General features: G+C 39.1%; 1 protein-coding gene across 16 annotated transcripts in view; it reads right to left on the bottom strand.

Moving 5' to 3' along the window:
- The window catches only part of mark3a (MAP/microtubule affinity-regulating kinase 3a), a 175,131-nt gene that overhangs the window by 82,143 nt on the left and 72,221 nt on the right, over positions 1 to 20,767 (bottom strand). For all 16 annotated transcript variants that reach the window (XM_043697492.1, XM_043697496.1, XM_043697498.1 and 13 more), the window contains exon 4: positions 12,864 to 12,912. In XM_043697492.1, coding sequence (XP_043553427.1) covers positions 12,864 to 12,912 — 49 coding nt within the window. The remainder of the gene's footprint in view (positions 1 to 12,863; positions 12,913 to 20,767) is intronic.

The raw sequence follows: 20,767 nt of genomic DNA, 5'->3' as shown, positions 1-20,767 counted from the left end.
CATTTTGTATATTAAAAATAATGTAACTTCCCTTTTCCTGCATTTTTACTGTCTCTATCTTCTGAAAGAATTGGCTCCTTGCTAGAGTGATTGCCTTTTAGTACCTCACCTAAATGGGTATTTCTCATTTGTGGGTGTAGACAGCAAATTTTGTTACGATTGTAGGAATCATCACAGGCAAACCCAAGATAATACTCAATAGAAGCCCTGCATTACAATAAAAAGTAGCAACAACAGTTGACTTTCACCTTATATAGCACGCAAAAACAACATTTTTCACTGTATCTCGGTACATGTGACAATAATAAATAAAACAAACTCAAACTTTACTTAAGGACCAAGAGGATAACTGTAGTTAAATACCAGTGTCCAGGTAAGAACTGCTAAATCTGCATATGCTATGATTTAAACCTAGCACTTGGTCTTGCTCACTGTGTATGCGCTAGTTCAAGTACTGGGAAAGCCTGCTTCATTTTTTTAAAGATTAAATTTATTTGAATTTAATTCTTTCATGGATAAGGGCATCACAGGGAAGTGAATAGGCATTGTTACCTATTCCTGAATGCACCTAGAATCAGTGAGAGCAATTCAGAGGCAGTTAAGAGTCAATCACATTACTGTGGGCCTGAAGTCACATCAAGGCCAGACCAGGTAAGGATTTCCCTCCTTTTATGGCATTAGTGAACCAGACATGTTTTTATGACAAGAGAGAATACCCTGGTAGCTTCATGGTCCCCATTAAGACTAGATTTAAATTCTAAAATTTTAAATTAAATCGAATTCTATCAGCAGCTGTCATGGTTTAAACACATGGCTCCAAAATGGGATACTGCATTATTAGGCAGAAGTGGGTACTGCAGGTGCTGGAAATCAGAGTCTAGATTAGAGTGGTGCTGGAAAAGCACAGCAGGTCAGGCAGCATCTGAAAATAAACATTTTGGACAAAAGCCCTTGTCAGGAATGAGTTATTAGTCTGGTAAAATTACCACTGTCTCCTCCTCGAATTCAGTAAGTAGAAAATAATGTGCTCTAAATAGAAATCTAGCTACTCTAACTTTGCAGTGGCAAAATTCCCAAATGCTTGAATAAACAGCAATGTCAATGCTCTTTTGTGTACTCGCATAAAGATGATAAACATACTGTATAGCTTTTAGCTCCTGAATATACTCAAACATAAAACTCAACTCCATAGTCTTCTAAAATTAACTTGTAATTTGGCTGATTGTGGACAGCACATATTAAGAAAGATGTCAGTCAAAATATTTTACAATGTTAAGTAATGGATTATATTTCCTTTGGTCTATGAATCAATAACAAGTCAGTATAGATTTAAAATCATCACCTTAATAAAAAGAAAGTGTTAACGTTTGCTTTCTTTCACAAAGGGCTACTGTGGCCTGGAATGTTCTAGCAGAGAAATCACTGGAAGCAAAATCCATAATTGCTTTTAAAAGCTAAGTGGTTAAACAGCTAAAACAAAACAAAAATACTTAAAAGCTTACAGTTCAAGAAACTATGTGGAATGCAGTTTCAAGAACAGGCACGGACACAGCAAACAAAGCCTAACTCCAGGCTGCAAAATTCTATTATATCTCTGTACATTCAAAATTAATTCAGACTGCACAACAGTCTGTCCTGACAATTAATAATGAAGCAAAAATGTAAACCATCTGGAGAAAGAGAGAAAAAGAAACAGGATGAGGTAGAAAGGTGAAGTGGGTACAGGCATAAGGGAAGGTAGACTAAAGAAGGAATAAACTTTTACAAATGAGTGGTAAAACAAGGTGATTAAATGATTGTAGTGAATTAACCACCCCTCCAGGTTAGCTTTAAAATCAATTTTAATGATCAAAATAAATGTCCAGGAAATTCAACCATCATGGGACAGAAAGCATTAGCCCAGATCTTCTAACCAGTATAGGGAATGCTATTTCCAAACTTGATCACATAAAATATTACACGCTTCAGTCACCTCAATTCACTTTGAGTGATATAAATAAGTAGCTGAAAGCACAGGATATTACAAGAGCTGACAGCATTCTAGCAATAGTATTCAGGAACTTGAGTCCCTCGCCACGCTGTTCATGTCCAGCCACAACACTGACATCTACCCAATAGTGTGAAAAATTACCCAGTTATGTCCCATACACAGTAAGTAGGACAAATTCAACCCAGCCAATTACTGCCCCATTGGTGTATTCTTGATCATCAGCAAAGTAATGGAAGGGATCATCAATGCTATCTAGCGTAACAATAATTTGCTTTCTGACACACAGTTTGGATTCTACCAGGGCCACACAGTCTTGACCTTATTACAGCCTTAACTCAAACATGGACAAAAAAATCTAATACCGGAGGGGAGATAAGTGTGATGTTAGGATATTCACTCATACCATTCATGACTCCTCAAATACCAAAGATGTCAGTGTCCAAATGTAGCAAGGCCTGAACAATATCCAGGCTTGGGTCAGCAAGTGGCAACATTTGCATCACAGAAGTGTCAGTCAATGCCCACCAACAAAAGAATCTTCCCATTGTCCTTTATATGTACCTTGACATGCAATGACATTATCATTGGGTGAGGTAAGCTGGACACTCTGATAAGTGGCACACCTGCTGAGTTCTCAAAAGCTCTATAAGATTTAAATTGTCAGGGTGATAGGGCATACAATGGGAGTGAATTTATTTTTAAAATGCCCACTTCTTAAAAATATTTTTTTTAACGAGAAGACAGTCACAAAAAAGTGGAACATTGGTCCGTGGTTTTTTTTTGTTTGGAATAGTTCCAGTGTGAAAATGGATTCTCTGTTTTATTGAAGCAACTCTGCATTTAATTACGCTTGTATAGTTATCCAAATGGCTTACAGATGTTGTCATTAAACAAAGCATTCTTAATATCTTAATTACAAATTTCCTTACTTGCTTGCTTTATTCTAGCATTAGTGAATTAAAATAATTTTTCAATGTAATTTTAAAACACAGCCAGGCTTCAGAAACTGTCACTCTCTGCACTCTCACCCCCACCACTACCACCCCCCCAAAACAGAGTATTGGCAGTGTGTCATCTACTAATGGTAATGCCACCAAATGCCAATGGACATGTGATGGGCAATGCCTATCATTTTTGTGGCATGAATGTTACTTGCCACTTCTTAGTCCAAGCCTAAATAATGTTCAGGTCAAGCTTCATTTGGACATGGACTGCTTTCATTTATGAAGAGTTGTGAATGGTGCTGAACATTATGCAATCATTGGCAAACCTTAGAATGAAGGGAAGGTCATCGATGAAGCAACTGAAGGTGGTAGGGCCTAGGGCATCACTGCAAGGAATTTCTGCAGAGATGTCCTCAAGCTGAGATGATTGACTTTCAATAATCCCAACCATCGTATGCGCCAGGTATAGCTCCAACTGACACAAAGCATGATGTCACTCCTGGTCAAATGCGGTTATGATGTCACTCTTACTTCACCTCTGAAATTCAGCTCTTTTGTTCACATTTAAATTAAGATTGTAATGAGGTCAGAAGTTGAGTGACTGTGGTAGAACCCAAAATGGGCATCTATGAGCTGCGTATTCCTGAGCAAGTGCTGGTTAATAGCACCTTTGATGACAACGTTTATCAATTTACCGATGATCGAGAGTAGGCTGAAGGAGTGTCAGTTATATATTGTGTGTATGGTAATACTTCAATTTGGAGTAAGTGACGACTTATTTTAAAAAGTGGCGCTTAGTGTAGAGCATGACTCCTGGAGTCAGTTTGTGCTCAATTAAGTACTGACTGCACTTCAAACTGGATATCAATCCCTACTTGGGTCAATGGCATTATTCCAGAGATATATAGTAGATTCACAAATGGATACTAAATGTGCAAGGTATAATTCAAGTAATGTCTGCTTAACGTAGAGTGTAAAAATGATTAAACGAATTTTCTGACTTTTACATTATTATACTTTTGTTTTACAGTTAGTTTAGACTGGGATTTATTATAGTGTTAATAACCAATTTACAGCTTGGCTAATGGCACATTTCCCAAGATTCAGTATCATCTGTATCTATGTTGCAATTCCAATTGATCTAACCTTGAAAGTTTTTTTTAAACAATATTCTGCAAGCAGTGAGATTGCCAGTGGGATTAGGTAGATTTTAAAAGCAAAATGAGAATCTGCTTTCATAATTTGAAAAATATTCTTGATCATTGGAAATTTGATGCATTTACTTTAGAAAATATCACAAATGATGTTATTTCCAAAATATCCTTTATGTCACTGTGAAAGTTAGTTCCCAGACATGTGAAGAATATGCAACACTGACACATGATAAATCCCGAGATCACTGGGTAGGTGCTGGAAAGGGAATAGATTGTCCACTCTTCAAACAGACTTCTCAAATAGATGAAAAATTCCAGAATAGGTTACGGCAACAGCAAGATCACCAGATTGGCTCGTGTTACAAAAGGTTGCACAATGATGAGGAGTTGAGTGAACAGGTCCATAATTGAAGTTCATAGAAATAAGTGATCTAATCGAAACATAAGATTCTGAAGGAATATGACAAGACAGACAACAATATTAAAAATGAAAGAACTGTGGATGCTGGATATCAGAAACAAAAACAAATTGTTGGAAAAGCTCAGGTTGTCGGGCAGCATCTGTGGAGATAAATCAGAGTTAATGTTCTGGGTCAAATGATCCTTCCTCAGAACTGATGGTAGTAAGAAAATGTTGCCTTCTAATGCAGAAAATAGGGTGGGGGGGGGTAAAGAGTAAATGATAGGTGGGGATAGAGCCCAAAGAGAGAGAAGAACAGTTGGACAAAGGAGTGGATAACAATCAGGCTGGATGAATAGCTATGAACGGGCACTGTTAGTGGCTAGAAGGTAGTGAGGACTGCAGATGCTGGAGAAGTCAATTTTGATAAAGTGTGGCGCCGGAAAAAGCACAGCAAGTCAGGCAGCATCTGAGGAACACGAGTGTCATCATTTCGGGCTTAACCTTGCATCAGGACAGAGTTAAGCCCGAAACATGATTCTCTTGCTCCTCAGATGCTGTCTGATCTGCTGTGCTTTTTCCAGTGTCACACTTTATCGACACTGTTAGTGGTCAGCAATGGGTTGGGTGTAATAGCAGATAATGTAATAACAAGAACTGAGGTGTGGGGATAGGGATATGGTCATGGGACAGCTCAGGCCCTAAAGTTGTTGAACTTGATATTGAGCTCAGAAAGTTGTAGAATTTCCAAGTGGAAAACAAGGTGCTGTTCTTCCGTGTGGTGGTGGGGCTTTGGGAGTGAAGGAGGAGTGGACCAGGGTGTTCTGGAGGGAACAGTCCCTGCGTAAGGCTGACAAAGCAGGGGAGGGGAATGTGTGTCTGGTGGGGGCATCCTGCTGGGGGTGGCAGAAATGCCAGCTAATGATTTTCTGAATATGGAAGGTGGTAGAATGGTAGGTAAGGAAAAAGGGGGACCCTATCACTGTTGTGGATGGAAAGACAGGGGTGAGGGCTGAAGTGCAGGAGATGGGTTGGACCCAGCTGAGACTCCCATCAACTATGATGTTGGGGATCCTTAGTTGAGGAAGAAAGTGGACATTTTGGAGGCCCCCCCCTTTCAAAGTTGGTATCACCAGACGCAATTGCGATGGAGATGCAGGAACTGGGAGAACGGAATAGAGTCTTTACATGATGCAGGGTGTGAGCATGTATAGTCAAGGTATCTGTGGGAGTTGGTGGGTTTGTAGTGCATATTGGTAGAGAAAGTGAGGTCTGCAGATGCTGGAGATCAGAGCTGAAAATGTGTTGCTGGAAAAGCGCAGCAGGTCAGGCAGCATCCAGGGAACAGGAGAATCGACGTTTCGGGCATTCCTGAAGAAGGGCTTATGCCTGAAACGTCGATTCTCCTGTTCCCTGGATGCTGCCTGACCTGCTGCGCTTTTCCAGCAACACATTTTCAGTGCATATTGGTGGCCAGCCTACCCCCAAAAATAGAAACAGAGATGTCGAGGAAGGGAAAACAGGAGTTAGAGATGGACCAAGTGAAGATGAGAGCATGTGGAAATTGGAAGCGAAACTGATAAGCTTTTCCAAATCTGAACAAGAGGGGAAAGCAGCACCAATATCATCGATGTACCGGGGAAAGAGTTGTGGGTAGGGGCCAGAATAGGAATGGAATAAGGGATGCTCCACATACCCTACAAAGACACGGGCTCAACTGTGGCCCATTCAGGTACCCATTGCCACCTCTCTGTCCTGAAGAAAGTGAGGCGAGTTAAAAGAGAAGTTGTTCAGAGTGAAGATGAGCTCAGCTAGGCAGAGGAGGCACCAGATGAAATGAGGTTGGTGACCGTAGTTGATGCAATGGCCTAATGTTCCACATGGGGTCATGGTCCAGGAAGATAAGAGGAGGTGTTTGAGAACTGGTGTTGAGCCTATTTAATATAAAGGTTAGTTTGCCAGACAACATCTCACAGATATAATTTCCTTTATCTAGGGTAACTAGAATATGGGAGCATAAATCTCAGGATAAGGGGTTAATCATTTAGGATTAAGTGGAGGAGAAATTTCTCCATTCAGATGTTGTAAATCTTCAGAGCTGTCTGCTCCAGTGGGTTGTAGATATTCCAATGTATTTAATGTTGGAATAAGCAGATATGTCATAGAATGAAGAGTAAAGCAGAGCAGGTGAGAAAGTGAAGTTTAAGCTCAAAATCAACCATGATAATAGTGAAAGGTAGAGCCTGTTCAATAGACTTCTGGTTTCCCCGTTCCTATTTTGTATATTCTTATGTTAATCCAAAGGACTGTGCATGTTCTGTCACATTGATTCAATATGGAGATAAAACATTCTTGATCTCTCAGGAAATCGAGGGATAGGGGAGCATGGAGGAAATTGGATTCAAGATACAAGGTTAGCTTTGATCATATTGACATCATGAGGTCAATTCCTGGAATGGCGGGATTATCTTACACTGAAAGACTGGAACGACTGGGCTTGTATACCCTTGAGTTTAGAAGACTGAGAGGGGATCTGATTGAGACATATAAGATTATTAAAGGTTTGGACACTCTGGCGGCAGGAAACATGTTTTTGCTGATGGGTGAGTGCCGAACCAGAGGACACAGCTTAAAAATACGGGGTAGACCATTTAGGACAGAGATGAGGAGAAACTTCTTCACCCAGAGAGTGGTGGCTGTGTGGAATGCTCTGCCCCAGAGAGCAGTGGAGGTCCAGTCTCTGGATTCATTTAAGAAAGAGTTGGATAGAGCTCTCAAGGATAGTGGAATCAAGGGTTATGGAGATAAGGCAGAAACAGGATACTGATTAAGAATGATCAGCCATGATCATAATGAATGGTGGTGCAGGATCCAAGGGCAGAATGGCCTACCCCTGCACCTATTGTCTACTGAATGGTGAGCCAGCTTCAATGATGGAATGGCCTACTTCTGCTCCCAAGCAAGTTTAATCAGTATGGAAACTACAAGTCTGTAACTGTTCCCTTCACCTCTAAATGATATTTTTGAGTTGGAAATCTTTTGAAGAACAATGACAAAGGGAATATTTTATGTTTACATTGTTCTCACTACTGACCTGCACAAATGGTTAAATTGAGTGAACTGGTCTCAAACATAGATATGAAGTGCCTCTCAAGCAGCTACTCACAAATACAAGATTTTTTTAAAAAACTCAAAAGGCAAGTGTCTTGCTATCAGGAGATTGCTACTACATCAACCATTATACTACTCTCAATTCAAGTTATTTATTTTCACTAACTGGGTGTGAGAGGATTAGGCAAACAGTATTGTTTGTTTTGCTTCAGCCAGAGTGGGCAAACAAAGATTGATCTCCATACTTCAAAACCTCAGAATGCCCCTAAAATGTTTTATTGTTATTGCACTGTTGTAGAGTAGATTGTGGCAGCCAACTTTGACATTGCAAGCTCCTATGACCAGCCATGTAATAGAGGGAGTATATTGGCATGGATAGAGGATTAAATAACTAATAGAAGATAGGGAAAGCTGGTTTAAGGGGGGAATTTTCAGGATGGCAATCTGTAACTAGTACCATGCACAAGGATCAGTGTGATGATGGGAGTTTGTTTCCACAAGGGTATCTCCTATCACAGTACTGTCACAGATAAATCTTTCTACATCAGTTAGACTGGTGAGGGTAAGATCAAGTATGTTTTTCCCTCTGCTGGTTATTTCCACAGGTGTCGCAAACCCAGTCTAGCAGCAAAGGACTCAGCTAATTCATTTAGGAACCACACTTGGTGATGGACAGGTCCCTCACTCAGTGGATTGCATTGTTGTGGATTCAAGTTTCACATTAGAAAATCCCATTATGAATATTCGGGATAGCAGTTCTTTCCATTTTTATTAAGGACTAATCTATCTCAGCCTTAAATATACACAAGAACTAGACCCCCAACATATATCTGCAGGAAGGAGCTCCAAAAACTCTCAACCGTCAGAGAATAAATTCCTTCTTGACACAGTCTTAAATTTGCGCTTCTTTATTCTGAGACTATGCCCTCTGGTCCTCGATTCTCCCATGAAGGGAAACATCATCTCAGCATTTACCTTATCAAGCTCCTTAATAATCCTCTATGTTATAATGAGCTCACTTCTCGCTCTTCTGAATTCCAGTGAGTAGAGTCCCAAACTGTTTAGCCTTTGTTAATAAGACAATCCTCTCATACCTGGGGTTATCCTAGTGAACCTTCTCTGAACTGCCTTCAATTAAATTATATATTTCCTTAAATAAGGGGACAAAAACTGCACAAAGTACTCCGGTTGTGGTCTCATCAACACATTATACAGCTACAATAAGACTTCCCTACTCATACTCCAACTCCCTTGAATAAGCACCAACATTCCACATTAGCTTTCCTGATTTTATCAAGTGCAGCAGGAAATCACGGAATCTTATGCACTAACTTTTCGTGTTTCGTATGCAAGTACTCTGACGTCCCTTTGTGTCACTGCTTCTGTAGTTTTTCTCCACTTAATTTTTTTGTCCTCCCATTCAAAATCAACTTCACATTTTCCCACATTATACTCCATTTGCCAAGTGCTTGCCCACTTATTTAAACTTTCAATGTCTCTCAACAAACTGTCTTTATCCGTTTCGCAACCTACCTCTCCATACATTCATTTTCTTCCTCCACATTATTCAAGTACATTATAAACCACTGCAGTCACAGCATTGTTCCCTGTAGAACCCAACTGGTCAAAGGTCACCAACCTGAAAAAGAACTCCTATCCCCATTCATTGTTTCTTGCCCTTCAGCCAATTCTCCATTTATGCAAATATACTTCATCCAACACCATTAGCACTGATCTTTTGACTTAAATTTGTATGAGGTATCTTGTCGAATATCCTCTGGGAGTCCAAATATGCATCTATTGGTTCCCCACTATCCACTCCAATGTAGTACAATTTCCCAGTCCAGCTACATCATTAGCACCTACCCAGGAACTGGGAAATTGTCCAGGTATGCCCTGTCCACAAAAAGCAGGAGAATTTCAACTCAGACAATTGTGGCTGCGAATGTACTCTCCATCGTGAGCAAAGTGATCAACAGAGCCATTGCATAGCACTTACTCAGCAATATGCTGCTCATTGCATTCAGTTTGGATTCTGCCAGGACCACTCAGCTCCTCACTTTTTTATAGCCTTTTTCCAAATATGGTCAAAATAAATGACCTAACGGTTGCGATGAAAGTGATTGTCCTTTACCATAAAGGCAACACTAAATAGAAAAACCATTATGAAGCCCTAGAAAAATCAAAGTCATTAAAAATTGGGGAAAGTCTCTACTGGCTGGAGTCATACCTAGCACAAAGAAAGATGGAAGCAGTTGGATGGAGGATAATCATTTCATTTCGGGGGAATTCTGCAGGAGTTCCTTAAGGTGGTGTCCTTGGCCCAATCATTTTCAGTTACAATACTTATGACCTAAGCTTCTGTGATCTAATACAGAAGTAAGAATGCTCATTGATGATTGCATAATGTTAAGCACCATCTGCAACTCCTCAGATAATGAAACAGTTGGTGTCCATATGAAGCAAGCCTTGGACAACATTCAGGTTTGTGCTGATAAATGGTAAGTAAGATTGAGTACATACAAGTGCCAGGCAATTACCATCTCCAACAAGAGAGAATTTAACCAGCTGACCTTGCCATTCAATGGCATTGGCATTGCTGAATCTCCCGCTATCAACATCCTGTATTATCACTGGCCAGATTTCAAACTGGACCAACCACTTAGATGCTAAGCAGAAAAGAGGCTGAGAATTCTGTGGTAGACAATCAACTTTCTGATTCCATAAATCTTGTTTACCATCTAAAAGTTAGAAGTGTGATGGAATACTCCCCATTTGCCTGGATGAGCACCGCTTAAATTGAAGAAGTTTGACCTCATTCAAGACAAAGCAGCCTACTTGATAAGAATCCCATTCATCATCTTCAACAACTCTGAATAAAGAAGTTTCTCTGAATGAAGACGTTTCTTCTCATCTCTGTCTCAGGTCTCTTGCTGACAATCCTGAAATTGTGACTTCCAGTTACTGACATACCAACCTGTTGAAACAGAATATCCTTCTTTGTCCTGTCAAAATTGTTCGTAATTTTGAACATTTCAGTATAGTCACCCCTTAATCTCCTCTGCTCTAAGGAGCATAAGCTCAATCTCTCTAATTCTTCCTCGTATCTAAAGTCCTTAATTCCTGGTGTCATTCCAGTAAATCTGGCTCGCACCTTCTCCAGTGTTTTAACATTTTTCTTAAATAAGGTGACCAGAACTGAACAAAACACTCCAAGTATGGTCTGATCAATGATTTGTAGAAGTGCAACATCACTCACTTACCTTTATATTCTTATGCTTCTAATTATAACCCCAATGGTCCTATAAGCCTTTTTAACAACAGTTTCAACTTGCCTGCCATCTTCAGGGAACCATGTTCATGAACCCAGAGGTCCTTCTGCTTCTGTATTCCTCTCAAAATTGTACCACTGAGCCTGTACTGTACCTCAGTTTTCTTCTCCAAAATACATTACCTCTCAATTCTCTGTGTTGAAGTTCATTTGCCACATGTCTGTCCATTTGACAACTTGTCAATATGTCTCTGAAGTCACTCAGCAACATCCTCACAATTCACTATTCTCCCTCAATGTCATCTGAAAATTTAGAAATTTTGTTTTCAACACCCATTTCCAAATCGTTTATTATATCAGGAAAAGCGAGAGTCCCAACACCACTCCCTGGGGAACACCACTTTCAACTTGCCTCCAAACTAAGCCATTACCCATCTACACCTACCCTCTGTTTCTTATCTTTTAGCCAATTCCTAATCCATGCTGCCAAGTACCCATCAATCTGAAACATTTCTAATTTGCAAACCAACCTGCCATGTGACACACTATCAAATGCTTTATGTATATTGGAAAGTAGGTTTTAAAAAATGCTTTAAAGCTGAAGGGAAGAAGAAAAGCAGAGGGTCTTAAGGAAGTGACTCTAAAAATTTAGGTCAAGATTACTAAAGTCTAATGGTGGATCAATGGACAGAAGGACAAAGTGAGTGGACTTAAGGGTGTGGGAAGAGATAGAATGTTGGTGTAGATTACAGAAAAGGGCTTTACTGCAGCCAGTCATCTTGTGGCATGGTCTGTTAGCCATACTTTTTTTTTGCATTTTTCAGTTCATAGAAATGTTTGCACTGTAATTTGCTGGAATTGCACGCTGGTAGTGGTTCAACGAGGACAACAAGACAGAAGGGGTTGAAGCCAATTATAAGATGAGCAGTATACTTATTTACTCAATGAGATTTGAGAATTGAGAAAAAGACAGGATAGCTGGGGACAATTAGTCAGTCTAATCAAGTACAGAAAGAGAAGTAATGAGGCAAAGAAAGTTTGGACTAAGATGAAAGGAAGACACACAAAGGAATAAAAGAAACAAAATAAAATTTAAGATTTGCCTTTTGAAAATTTCTAAGGACAACTTATCATAAGAAAGGAGGTTCAGCAGCTTAAATTGTTCAATTTCTAGGTCAGGTAAATTAATCGGCACTATATTACCATCATGCTGTTTAAAAGGTAGTACTGCCAGAGCTAACTTTCTGTGGCAATTTGATTAGGCAATAATCGTTCAAATGCAGCAAAGTTGTAAAATAACAAGGAGGCTAAGAGCAAGGTTCCAGGTGTGCAAAACAAACAGTGGAGCAAGGTTTGTCAACCAATAAATTCTAGATCTTCTAACTCATAACATATCTCTTAATTCCATGAATTTGCCCACTTATTTGTAAGTTACAAGTGACTAATGCTTTTTTTCCAGAACATCAAGCTGTGATGCTACGGAAGGGGTTTAATGTGACAAGGACTTTTCATTCAATGTTTTTAGCTCAGGAAAACAACACAGAATGCAAAATAGGATATGGGGCTCAAGTGCATATTGATGTTGATGGACACAGGAAGGCCTACTGCATCAACTTACAGTCTAAGAATACCTCAAAGAAGGAAGAGTTTCCATTGACTACAGCATTATTGGAACATATATGCATGAAGAATGCTCTTCAGTGTTTTTCTGTGTTTAATGAACAAACCTCTTACTACAATTGAACAGGGGAGTCATTGGTGAAATCATAAGTTCTTATTGAGCGGTTGGATGCCTAATCAACAATTCTATCTTAGGCCAGAAGATATTTGTCCAAGTCTATCATGGAAGCGTATCATTAGACTTAGTGTAGAGTTTATCAGTCCAGAGTTAAAGCAAAGCAGGTTTTCTCATTACTTTATGTGAGCATGTTTCAACAGGAGAAACTTTTTCAGTGCCTAATTTAGTCCTCAAAGATATGGAAAATTTACTCACCTATATTTGGATGGTTCAAACATTTCATTATTCTTACTTCCCTGAAAAGCTGCAAGAAAAAAGAAAATGCGATTAGAAGCTTATATTGTTAATGCAATCATTTGTATTCTCCTTTGACCATTTGATTTTATAATGTGTAACACAATTCAAGAAAAATGCAAGGTTGTCTTTTTTAATGTTACAGTGGAATCAGCTCCATAGTATTATTCACCCAGCTTAATCACTATAAAATCTCCCTCCCTTCTCCCAATATCTCTTCTCCAAGCTCACGTAGCTGCTCAAGGAAAGCCAGTGATTTCATGGAAGTAGATTAGAAGCTATAAAATAAGTTGGATAACAGGTAAGAAATCAAAATAATAGCACATTATCACTAGCACAGTGGAGCAGCAGAAATTCAGATGGAAAATGCCATAGGTCTAGAAAGCTTTGAAGTCTGTACATGTACATCACTTATACAGTGTATCTAAGTAAAAGTATAGCTACTGTTGTAAGCATACTCAGCCACTGGATGGAGCTCTAGAATTTAGGAAGCAGGAAGAAATCCAAGACCATATGTATAATCAGGGACTCTAGTTCTGTAATTATAACAGAGTCATAGAGATTTACAGCACAGAAACAGACCTTTCAGTCCAACTCGTTCATGCCATCCAGATATCCAAAATTAATCTAGTCCTATTTTCCAGCACTTGGCCCATATTCATCTAACCCTTCCTATTCATGAATCCATCCAGATGGCTTTTAAATGTTGTAATTGTACCAGCCTCCACCACTTCCTTGGCAGCTTATTCCATACACTGACATCTTAAAGCATAGGAGCACATTTAGTAAGTAATGCTGTGCCAGCTCATGGAAACAGCTGTCTGATTTTGTCCCACATTGCAGGTTTTTCCCACAATAACCCTGCAAATTTATCATCAGGTACATGCCCAAATACCTTTACAAATTTCTGAATGGAATCTGCTTCTACTACCCTTTCAAGTAGTGTAGATCAGAAAACTGTGTGGGGAAAGAAAATTTTTAAGTTTTTAGGAAGTTTTTGTGCCAATTATTGTCATGTATGACTTTTAATTACTGATTAACTTGCCGAAAGAAAGAATTTCTTCTTTCTGAAGAAAGTTCTAAAGAAGGGTCACTGGACCCGAAGTGTTAACTCTTCTTTCTCTCCATAGAAGCAGCCAGATTTGTTGAATTTTTCCAGCTGTTTCTGTTTTGTGTCTGATTTCTAGCATCTGTAGTTCTTTGAATTTATTCTTGTCTCTATATCATGAATATACTTAATGACCAATTCTAGAGATTACAGATTCCCCCGAGTCAACTCTTTGTTCAAGTGCCTTTACAGAAGATTGCAGACCCAGGTCAGCTGGTAAGTGAAAAGTATGAGAAGTATGAAATGAATGGTGAAAATCAAGGGAAATTGGACAACCGATGTCACTTTACACAATTCATAATTAGAATAGCAGGTCAAATCGACACCTAAAACCGCATGATTGTTTTTCAGATGTTGCTGAACTTTTGTGCGTTTCCAATTTTGAGGTGTCACAGGAATTACTGAGCTTTAACTTAACACTTGCTGTCTCCCTACAGAGAAGTAAAGCCAAATCAGAGATCTAGGTTTTAGAACCAGGTATAACGATACTGCTTCCACAATTCTCAAAAGTAACCTTCCAGTTTAGCACTCTTCTACAGATTTTTAAAATATAATTTGAGTTTGCAATATCTCCAAGCCCTCTACCACCTTGCTGTCCAACTTAGTTGATCTTTCTTTTAACATGCATCTTATGTCAAAGAACGTTTGGAGCACAGAGTATATTCAAACACATCTTAATTTTAAAAAAATGATAGTGTCGCTAATTCTTGTACCGGTGTACTCTCAATTACATTTTGTAATGTTTCTAAAATGTTAGATGGAAAATAAGCATGATAAGGTGATTTTGATACTTAATTGTTGGATGTATCATACAATATACTTTAAAAGTATAGCTAATTGCCCTAGCTGAAATGACAGGTTTCATTTGTAACATTCCAGCTGAGAGGGAGGAAATGGAAACTATGATCCTCAACCAGATTTTTCAAACCCTCAAATTTGAACCACAATGGACACTTACTCAGATTGCTGATTTTAACTGAAGATGGGAAATGGGAGTTCCACTCCAAAATATTGATGAGGCTGGTCAATGTAGTTAAACAAACTATACTGAATCAGTGAATCTCAATAGGCAATGAAGTGAATCAAGTAGAATAAAACTAAATTGGTAATATTTGAGCGATTCACTTCCAATTTTTAATGATATAATGAGTGCCAAAAGTGTAAGCATTGAAATGTTAGATCACAGCCTCCAACATTTCAATCTTTAAGGAATGGCTTCCCAAAACACATGTCATGACCCTCAATAGGAACGGCTGACTAAATTTGGGGATTTTGAGTCCAAAATCTTTAATGGCAGCATTAAAGTGCAGCAGACCCCAGGACAGCATTTACTGAAATGTTCATTGTTCAGGTCAGGTTCAATGGTTGAATATCAATCAAAATGGTAAGTAACCAAAGCAACTAATCTGGTGCAAACTACTCCAATAATAGATTAATATCAAGGATTGCTGTTAGTCTGAACAACAAGAATTATTGACCCATTAGCATAAACTGGAATCAATTCCTTTCTGTCTTGTGCCGGGAACAGTTCCATCAGAGATTGCTGCAGCCAACTCCACCTGGTCAGTTTAAAGTAGCTGAAGATGATCCCTAATCATCCTTCCGCTGAGACTGCCTTCTCTCTGGCAGGAAATGGCTCTGTCCACCTAGTCCCCAATGCGATCTGACTGCACATGGCTCCTTTCCCTGCCCTCAGTCCCTGAGATTCACTCCACAGAGCAGCCTGGCTACAAGCGGTTCCCTTCCCCTGTGGTGTGAGAAAGAGATACAGGATGTGAGTAAATAAGTGAGTAATTGAGTGATTGAGTGTGATAGTGCATTAGTCATTGCGAATTAGTGACTGGGAAAGAATTACAGTGTGAATAAATCTTATATAATGTCATCACCAGCTTAAAAACTGTTGACTGAACTACCCTATTCTCATAGATCAAAAGACATAAGACCATAAGTCACAGGAGCAGAAATTAGGCCATTCAGCCCATTGAGTTTGCTGATAAGTTTCTCAACCCCATTCTCCTTTCTCCCCGTAAGTCTTCATCACCTTGATACTCAAGAATCTATCTCAGTCTTAAATATACTCAATGACCCGGCCTCCACAGCCATCTGTAGAAATGAATTCCCATGGATTCACCACTCTCTGGCTGAAGAAGTTTCTCCTTTTCTGTTCTAAAAGGTCTTGCCTTTATTCTAAGGCTGTGCCCTCACATCCTAGTCTCTCCTACCAATGAAAACACCTCCCAACACCCACTCTGTCCAGGCTATTCAGTATTCTATATGCTTCAATTAGATCTTCCCTCATCCTTCTAAACGCCACTGGGTATAGAGCCAGAGTCCTCAAACATTCCTCATGTTAAGCTTTTCATTCCTGGGACCATTTTCGTAAACCTCCTTTGAACACGCTCCAAGTCCAGTATCCTTCCTGAGATATGAGGCCCAAAATTGCACACAATACTGCAAATGTGGTCTGAGCAGAGCATTACAGAGCCTCAGAAGTATATCCCTACTTTTGTATTCAAGTCCTCTCAAAATAATTACCATCATTGCATTTGCCTTCCTAACTACTAACTCAACCTGCAAGTTTACCTTGAGACAATCCTGGACTAGAACTCCCAAGTCTTTCTGCACTTCAGACTTCTGAATTTTCTCCCCATTTAGAAAATAGTCCATGCCTCTATTCTTTCTATCAAAGTGCATGACCTCACATTTTCCCACATTGTACTCCATCTGCCACTTCTTTGTCCACTTTCCTAACCTGTCCAAATCCTTCTGCAGCCTACCCACCTGCTCAAGCTACCTGTCCCTCTACCTATCTTTGTATCATCTGCAAACTTAGCCAGAAAGTCCTCAGTTCCTTCATCTGGATCGTTAATGTATAAAGTAAAAAGTTGTGGTCCCAATACTGCACCTTGCTCAACACCACTTGTCACACCGACTGCCATCCTGAGAAGGACCTTGTTATCCCCATACTCTGCATTTTGCCAGATAGCTGTGCTTTGGGAGGTCCCAACAATCTTAAATCTACCAAACAGGGTCAAGGAGGAAGAAGTTTAGTAAACGGTTTTAAGTTTTTGGGCATATATTGGTTTTATAATGTTTGTAAGTTTCTGCAATTCTTAAATTTATAATGAAATCCCTTTCTGAAAGTTCATATTTTGAAACTGGGTAATCAGGTCATGATATTCTGATTTGATAGGAATTGGTTTCTAACGGTGTCAAGAAACTAAAACATTTGAACACTGGGTCTATTATTGTTCAGTGAACTCAAGTAGTTTCTTATATATTACCACAAACACATCAAAGGGATCTATTTAATGGCATGCATTAAATATTTACCTAGTAATATAATAAAAAGGGCAGGAGTTGTCTATACAATCCTTCTAGCCTGCTCCATCATTCAATGTGTTCATGTCTGATGTGATCTTGGATTCAAACTTCACTTTCCTGTCTGGCCGTATAACCTTTATCTTATCGTCAAATATATGTGCAACACAACTTTGAATATATTCAATAATTCAGTTGCCACAACTCCCTCAGACAGAAAATTCAATAGATTAATAGTCAGCTTGAAGGAGAAATTCCTTTTCATCTCTGTTTAAATACTTGATTCCTTATTCAGCAACTATGTTCCCTTGCTCTAGAAACTCCCATAAGGAGAAATACCTTCTTAGCCTTTTCAAGCCTCTCTGGATCTTCTGTTTCAGGAAGAATCTCTCTCATTGTTTAAAGTACAGTGAGGCACATGTAATATTATGTAATGAGCCCCCTCATTACATAAATCAACTTGAGTGAACTTTCACGCAATTGTCTCTAATGCAAGTACATTCCTTCTTACATAGAGATCAAAAATACATCTAATTCTACAGGCATGATCTCATCAATATCCTGTACAGTTGTAGCATGACTTCCTGACTTTTATAATCTATTCTCCTTTCAATAAAAGCTAATATTTCACTTGTCTTCCCAATCACTTACTATTCCTGAATGTCAACATTACTTTCCTGAGGATGCTTAGAGATCTCTCTGTACTGAAGCATTCTGTAATCACTCTTCACTTAAATAACATCCTCTTCAGAATGCACTTTATAGCATAACTTTGAGACAGCGTCAGCAAACCTCCTTGCGGTACACTCAGTCTCTTCACCCAAGTCTTTAGAGACTGTAAATAGCTTTGAGACCTCAACACTATGACACTCACCTACTTGAAAATAACCCATTTATTCAGGCTCTCTATTTCTTCAGTCCCCTATTCCTTTCATTCTATCATGCCCACCACTAACTTGTGTAGTAAGCTTTTATGTGGCACCTTATCAACACCTTTTGGAAATCCAAACATGCCACATCTACTAATTCCTTTCTATTCACCCTGTTTATTAAAGGAGCTTTAATTAATTCGTCAAACCCAATTGCCCTTTCTGCCTGGCTGAATAATGAGTTTTATTTTGAAAAGGTTTTGTTACGGCTTCTTTAATAAGAGATTCCACTGTTTTCCCAGCATCAAATACTAGGCTTATTGGCCGAAGTTTCTGACTCCATCCTTTCTTGAATAATGTCATTCAAGTACAGCTTTCCAATTCACTATGATGTTTACAGAATCTAGGGAATTTTAGAAGACTGAAACCAATGCATCCACTATCTCTGTAGTTACATCTTTTAAGACCCTTGATGCAGCCTGCTTAGGTCAGTTGCCGTGTCACTGTTAAGTCCTATTTGTTTATTTAGAAACTTTTTAAATTAGTATTTATTGTTGACAAAAAAGTTTGTGCCTCTTGTTCCCCTTCATTTCCTATTACAGTCTTTCTGTTATAATGTATGTTTTACCAATGCAAATTCACTGCAATGCAATTGACAAATTGGGGACTTTTAAAAAGTGTTGACTGTAATAGTGAAAATCACAATGTGCCAGAATAATAGTCAGCTCTTCTGCAACTCCATGTTATAGAAAAATCACACTTTAGAAACATGGCCAACACTTTAAGCGCGGTTTCTAAAGCATGAAATTTTTCTAACATAGAGTTGCAGAAGAACTGACTATTATTCTAACACTTTGTGATTTTTGCTGTCAAACCAATTAGAAAATATTAAATAACCCATAAAATATTTGCAACTGTACTTTTAATGCTATTCTGTTTAAGATTAGTTTCAATATCTAAGACTAGTGATAGAAATACTATTATTAGAAACATTAACAGAGGAGAATTGAAAGTATAATTTAAACAACATTTATATTTTCATTTTGATGCTTTTCAGAATGACAAAAAACTTTGTTCATAGAATGGAGCACTGACAAATCAATGTTTTATGGTGCTCAGAAGCTAACTTAAGCTTGATACAATAGTAGGTAGAATTGTAGGCCAATTATCTCTATAAATTATATTGCCAGGTAAATTCCATCTTCTGTTGCTGACTTGCAACTGGAGCTGTATTGATAACATGTAAACTATCAAACAAATGATTTTTGGTCCATCTAGCCTACCTATCAAAGTCTCCCTAGGAATATTAATAATAAAACATTTGTCAGTCAGAATTGGTGTAGTCCTTTCTTGAAATGTATTAAACAGTTTAGTTCTACCACCTGTTGATCAAGATGCTGAAAGGTTAGAGACAAAAAAAACCAGCAGATGCTGGAATCCAAAGTAGACAAGGAGGAGGCTGGAAGAACACAGCAAGCCAGGCAGTGACAGGTGGTGGCGAAGCCAACGTTTCGGATGTAACCCTTCTTCAGGGCTGATTTTGAAAAGTACAAGAAAGAGGAGATACAACTATATCATAAGTTTTTAAAATGGAATATGTATAATAATGGGTTTTTAAACAAATAAAAACACCGTAAATGTCTTTACCCTTTGACCTGCTACTTTCAATAATCATATCCAACAGATGTCTTTTTTGACTTCAGCTATCCATTTCTATCCATGTGCTCCTCCCTTCTGATTCTGACTTTTAATTTTACTCAGGGTCCTTGATGCCATGCTCATCCAGTAAGATGGTGGCAGAGGAGGTGGTTCCAGTTGGAGCTCCTCTGTTTCGCCCGTTCTTTTTCTCCCTCTCTCCTCTCAGCCTTGGACACCAGGCCCCCAAAACTAGCAAGGCAGTGATGCAGTGACGGCAGTGAAAGGAGCAAGGATGCCAGTGGCTGCAACAGGTTTGCCAGTAACCCGAGGCGGGGATGGAGCGAGGTGGCAGCCAGTGGTCAGACCATGTGCAGGCTCCCTGAGTTGGTCTGCTGCACACAGCCTTTGGAGAGGAACTGTGATCTTTGTCTTTTTGCTTTGCTTCTAGTTTCTCTGACATATGGTTATACTGTGAATTGATTAGGTTCATCCTGCTTGTTTCAAACAAGAGATACTTGAACAGGTATTTGTCGGGGGGACATCAACCATCAGTCTTCAGCAGTATTGTTGGGATGCTTTTAGGAACCATTGCTGTTGCTGTATTTATTACACTTGACAGTTTTCTGATATCACATGGAGTGAATTAAAGTGGCTGAACCTTGGGGACCTCAGGAAGATGCAAGAAATTGTTCAGATGGGAATTCTAGCTGAAGAAAGTTGCAAGCCAAGTGTGAGGCGATGTATTTTGGGAAGACTAAAAAGACAAGGGAAATACACAATGAATGGTAAGATATTAGACAGCGCAGAGGATCAGTAGGACCTTTATGTACGTGCCCACAATTCCTTGAAAGGAGCAGGAGGCACATGGGGTAACTACCTTTATCAGTTGAGGGTTGAAATACAAGAGCAGGGAGGTGTGGATGGAACTG

Source organism: Chiloscyllium plagiosum, chromosome 10 (genome assembly GCF_004010195.1).
Source record: "Chiloscyllium plagiosum isolate BGI_BamShark_2017 chromosome 10, ASM401019v2, whole genome shotgun sequence".
In the NCBI taxonomy this organism is placed as follows: Eukaryota; Metazoa; Chordata; class Chondrichthyes; order Orectolobiformes; family Hemiscylliidae; genus Chiloscyllium; species Chiloscyllium plagiosum.
Note: the sequence above shows the minus strand (reverse complement) of the source record. Positions and strands in the feature narration are given on the sequence as shown.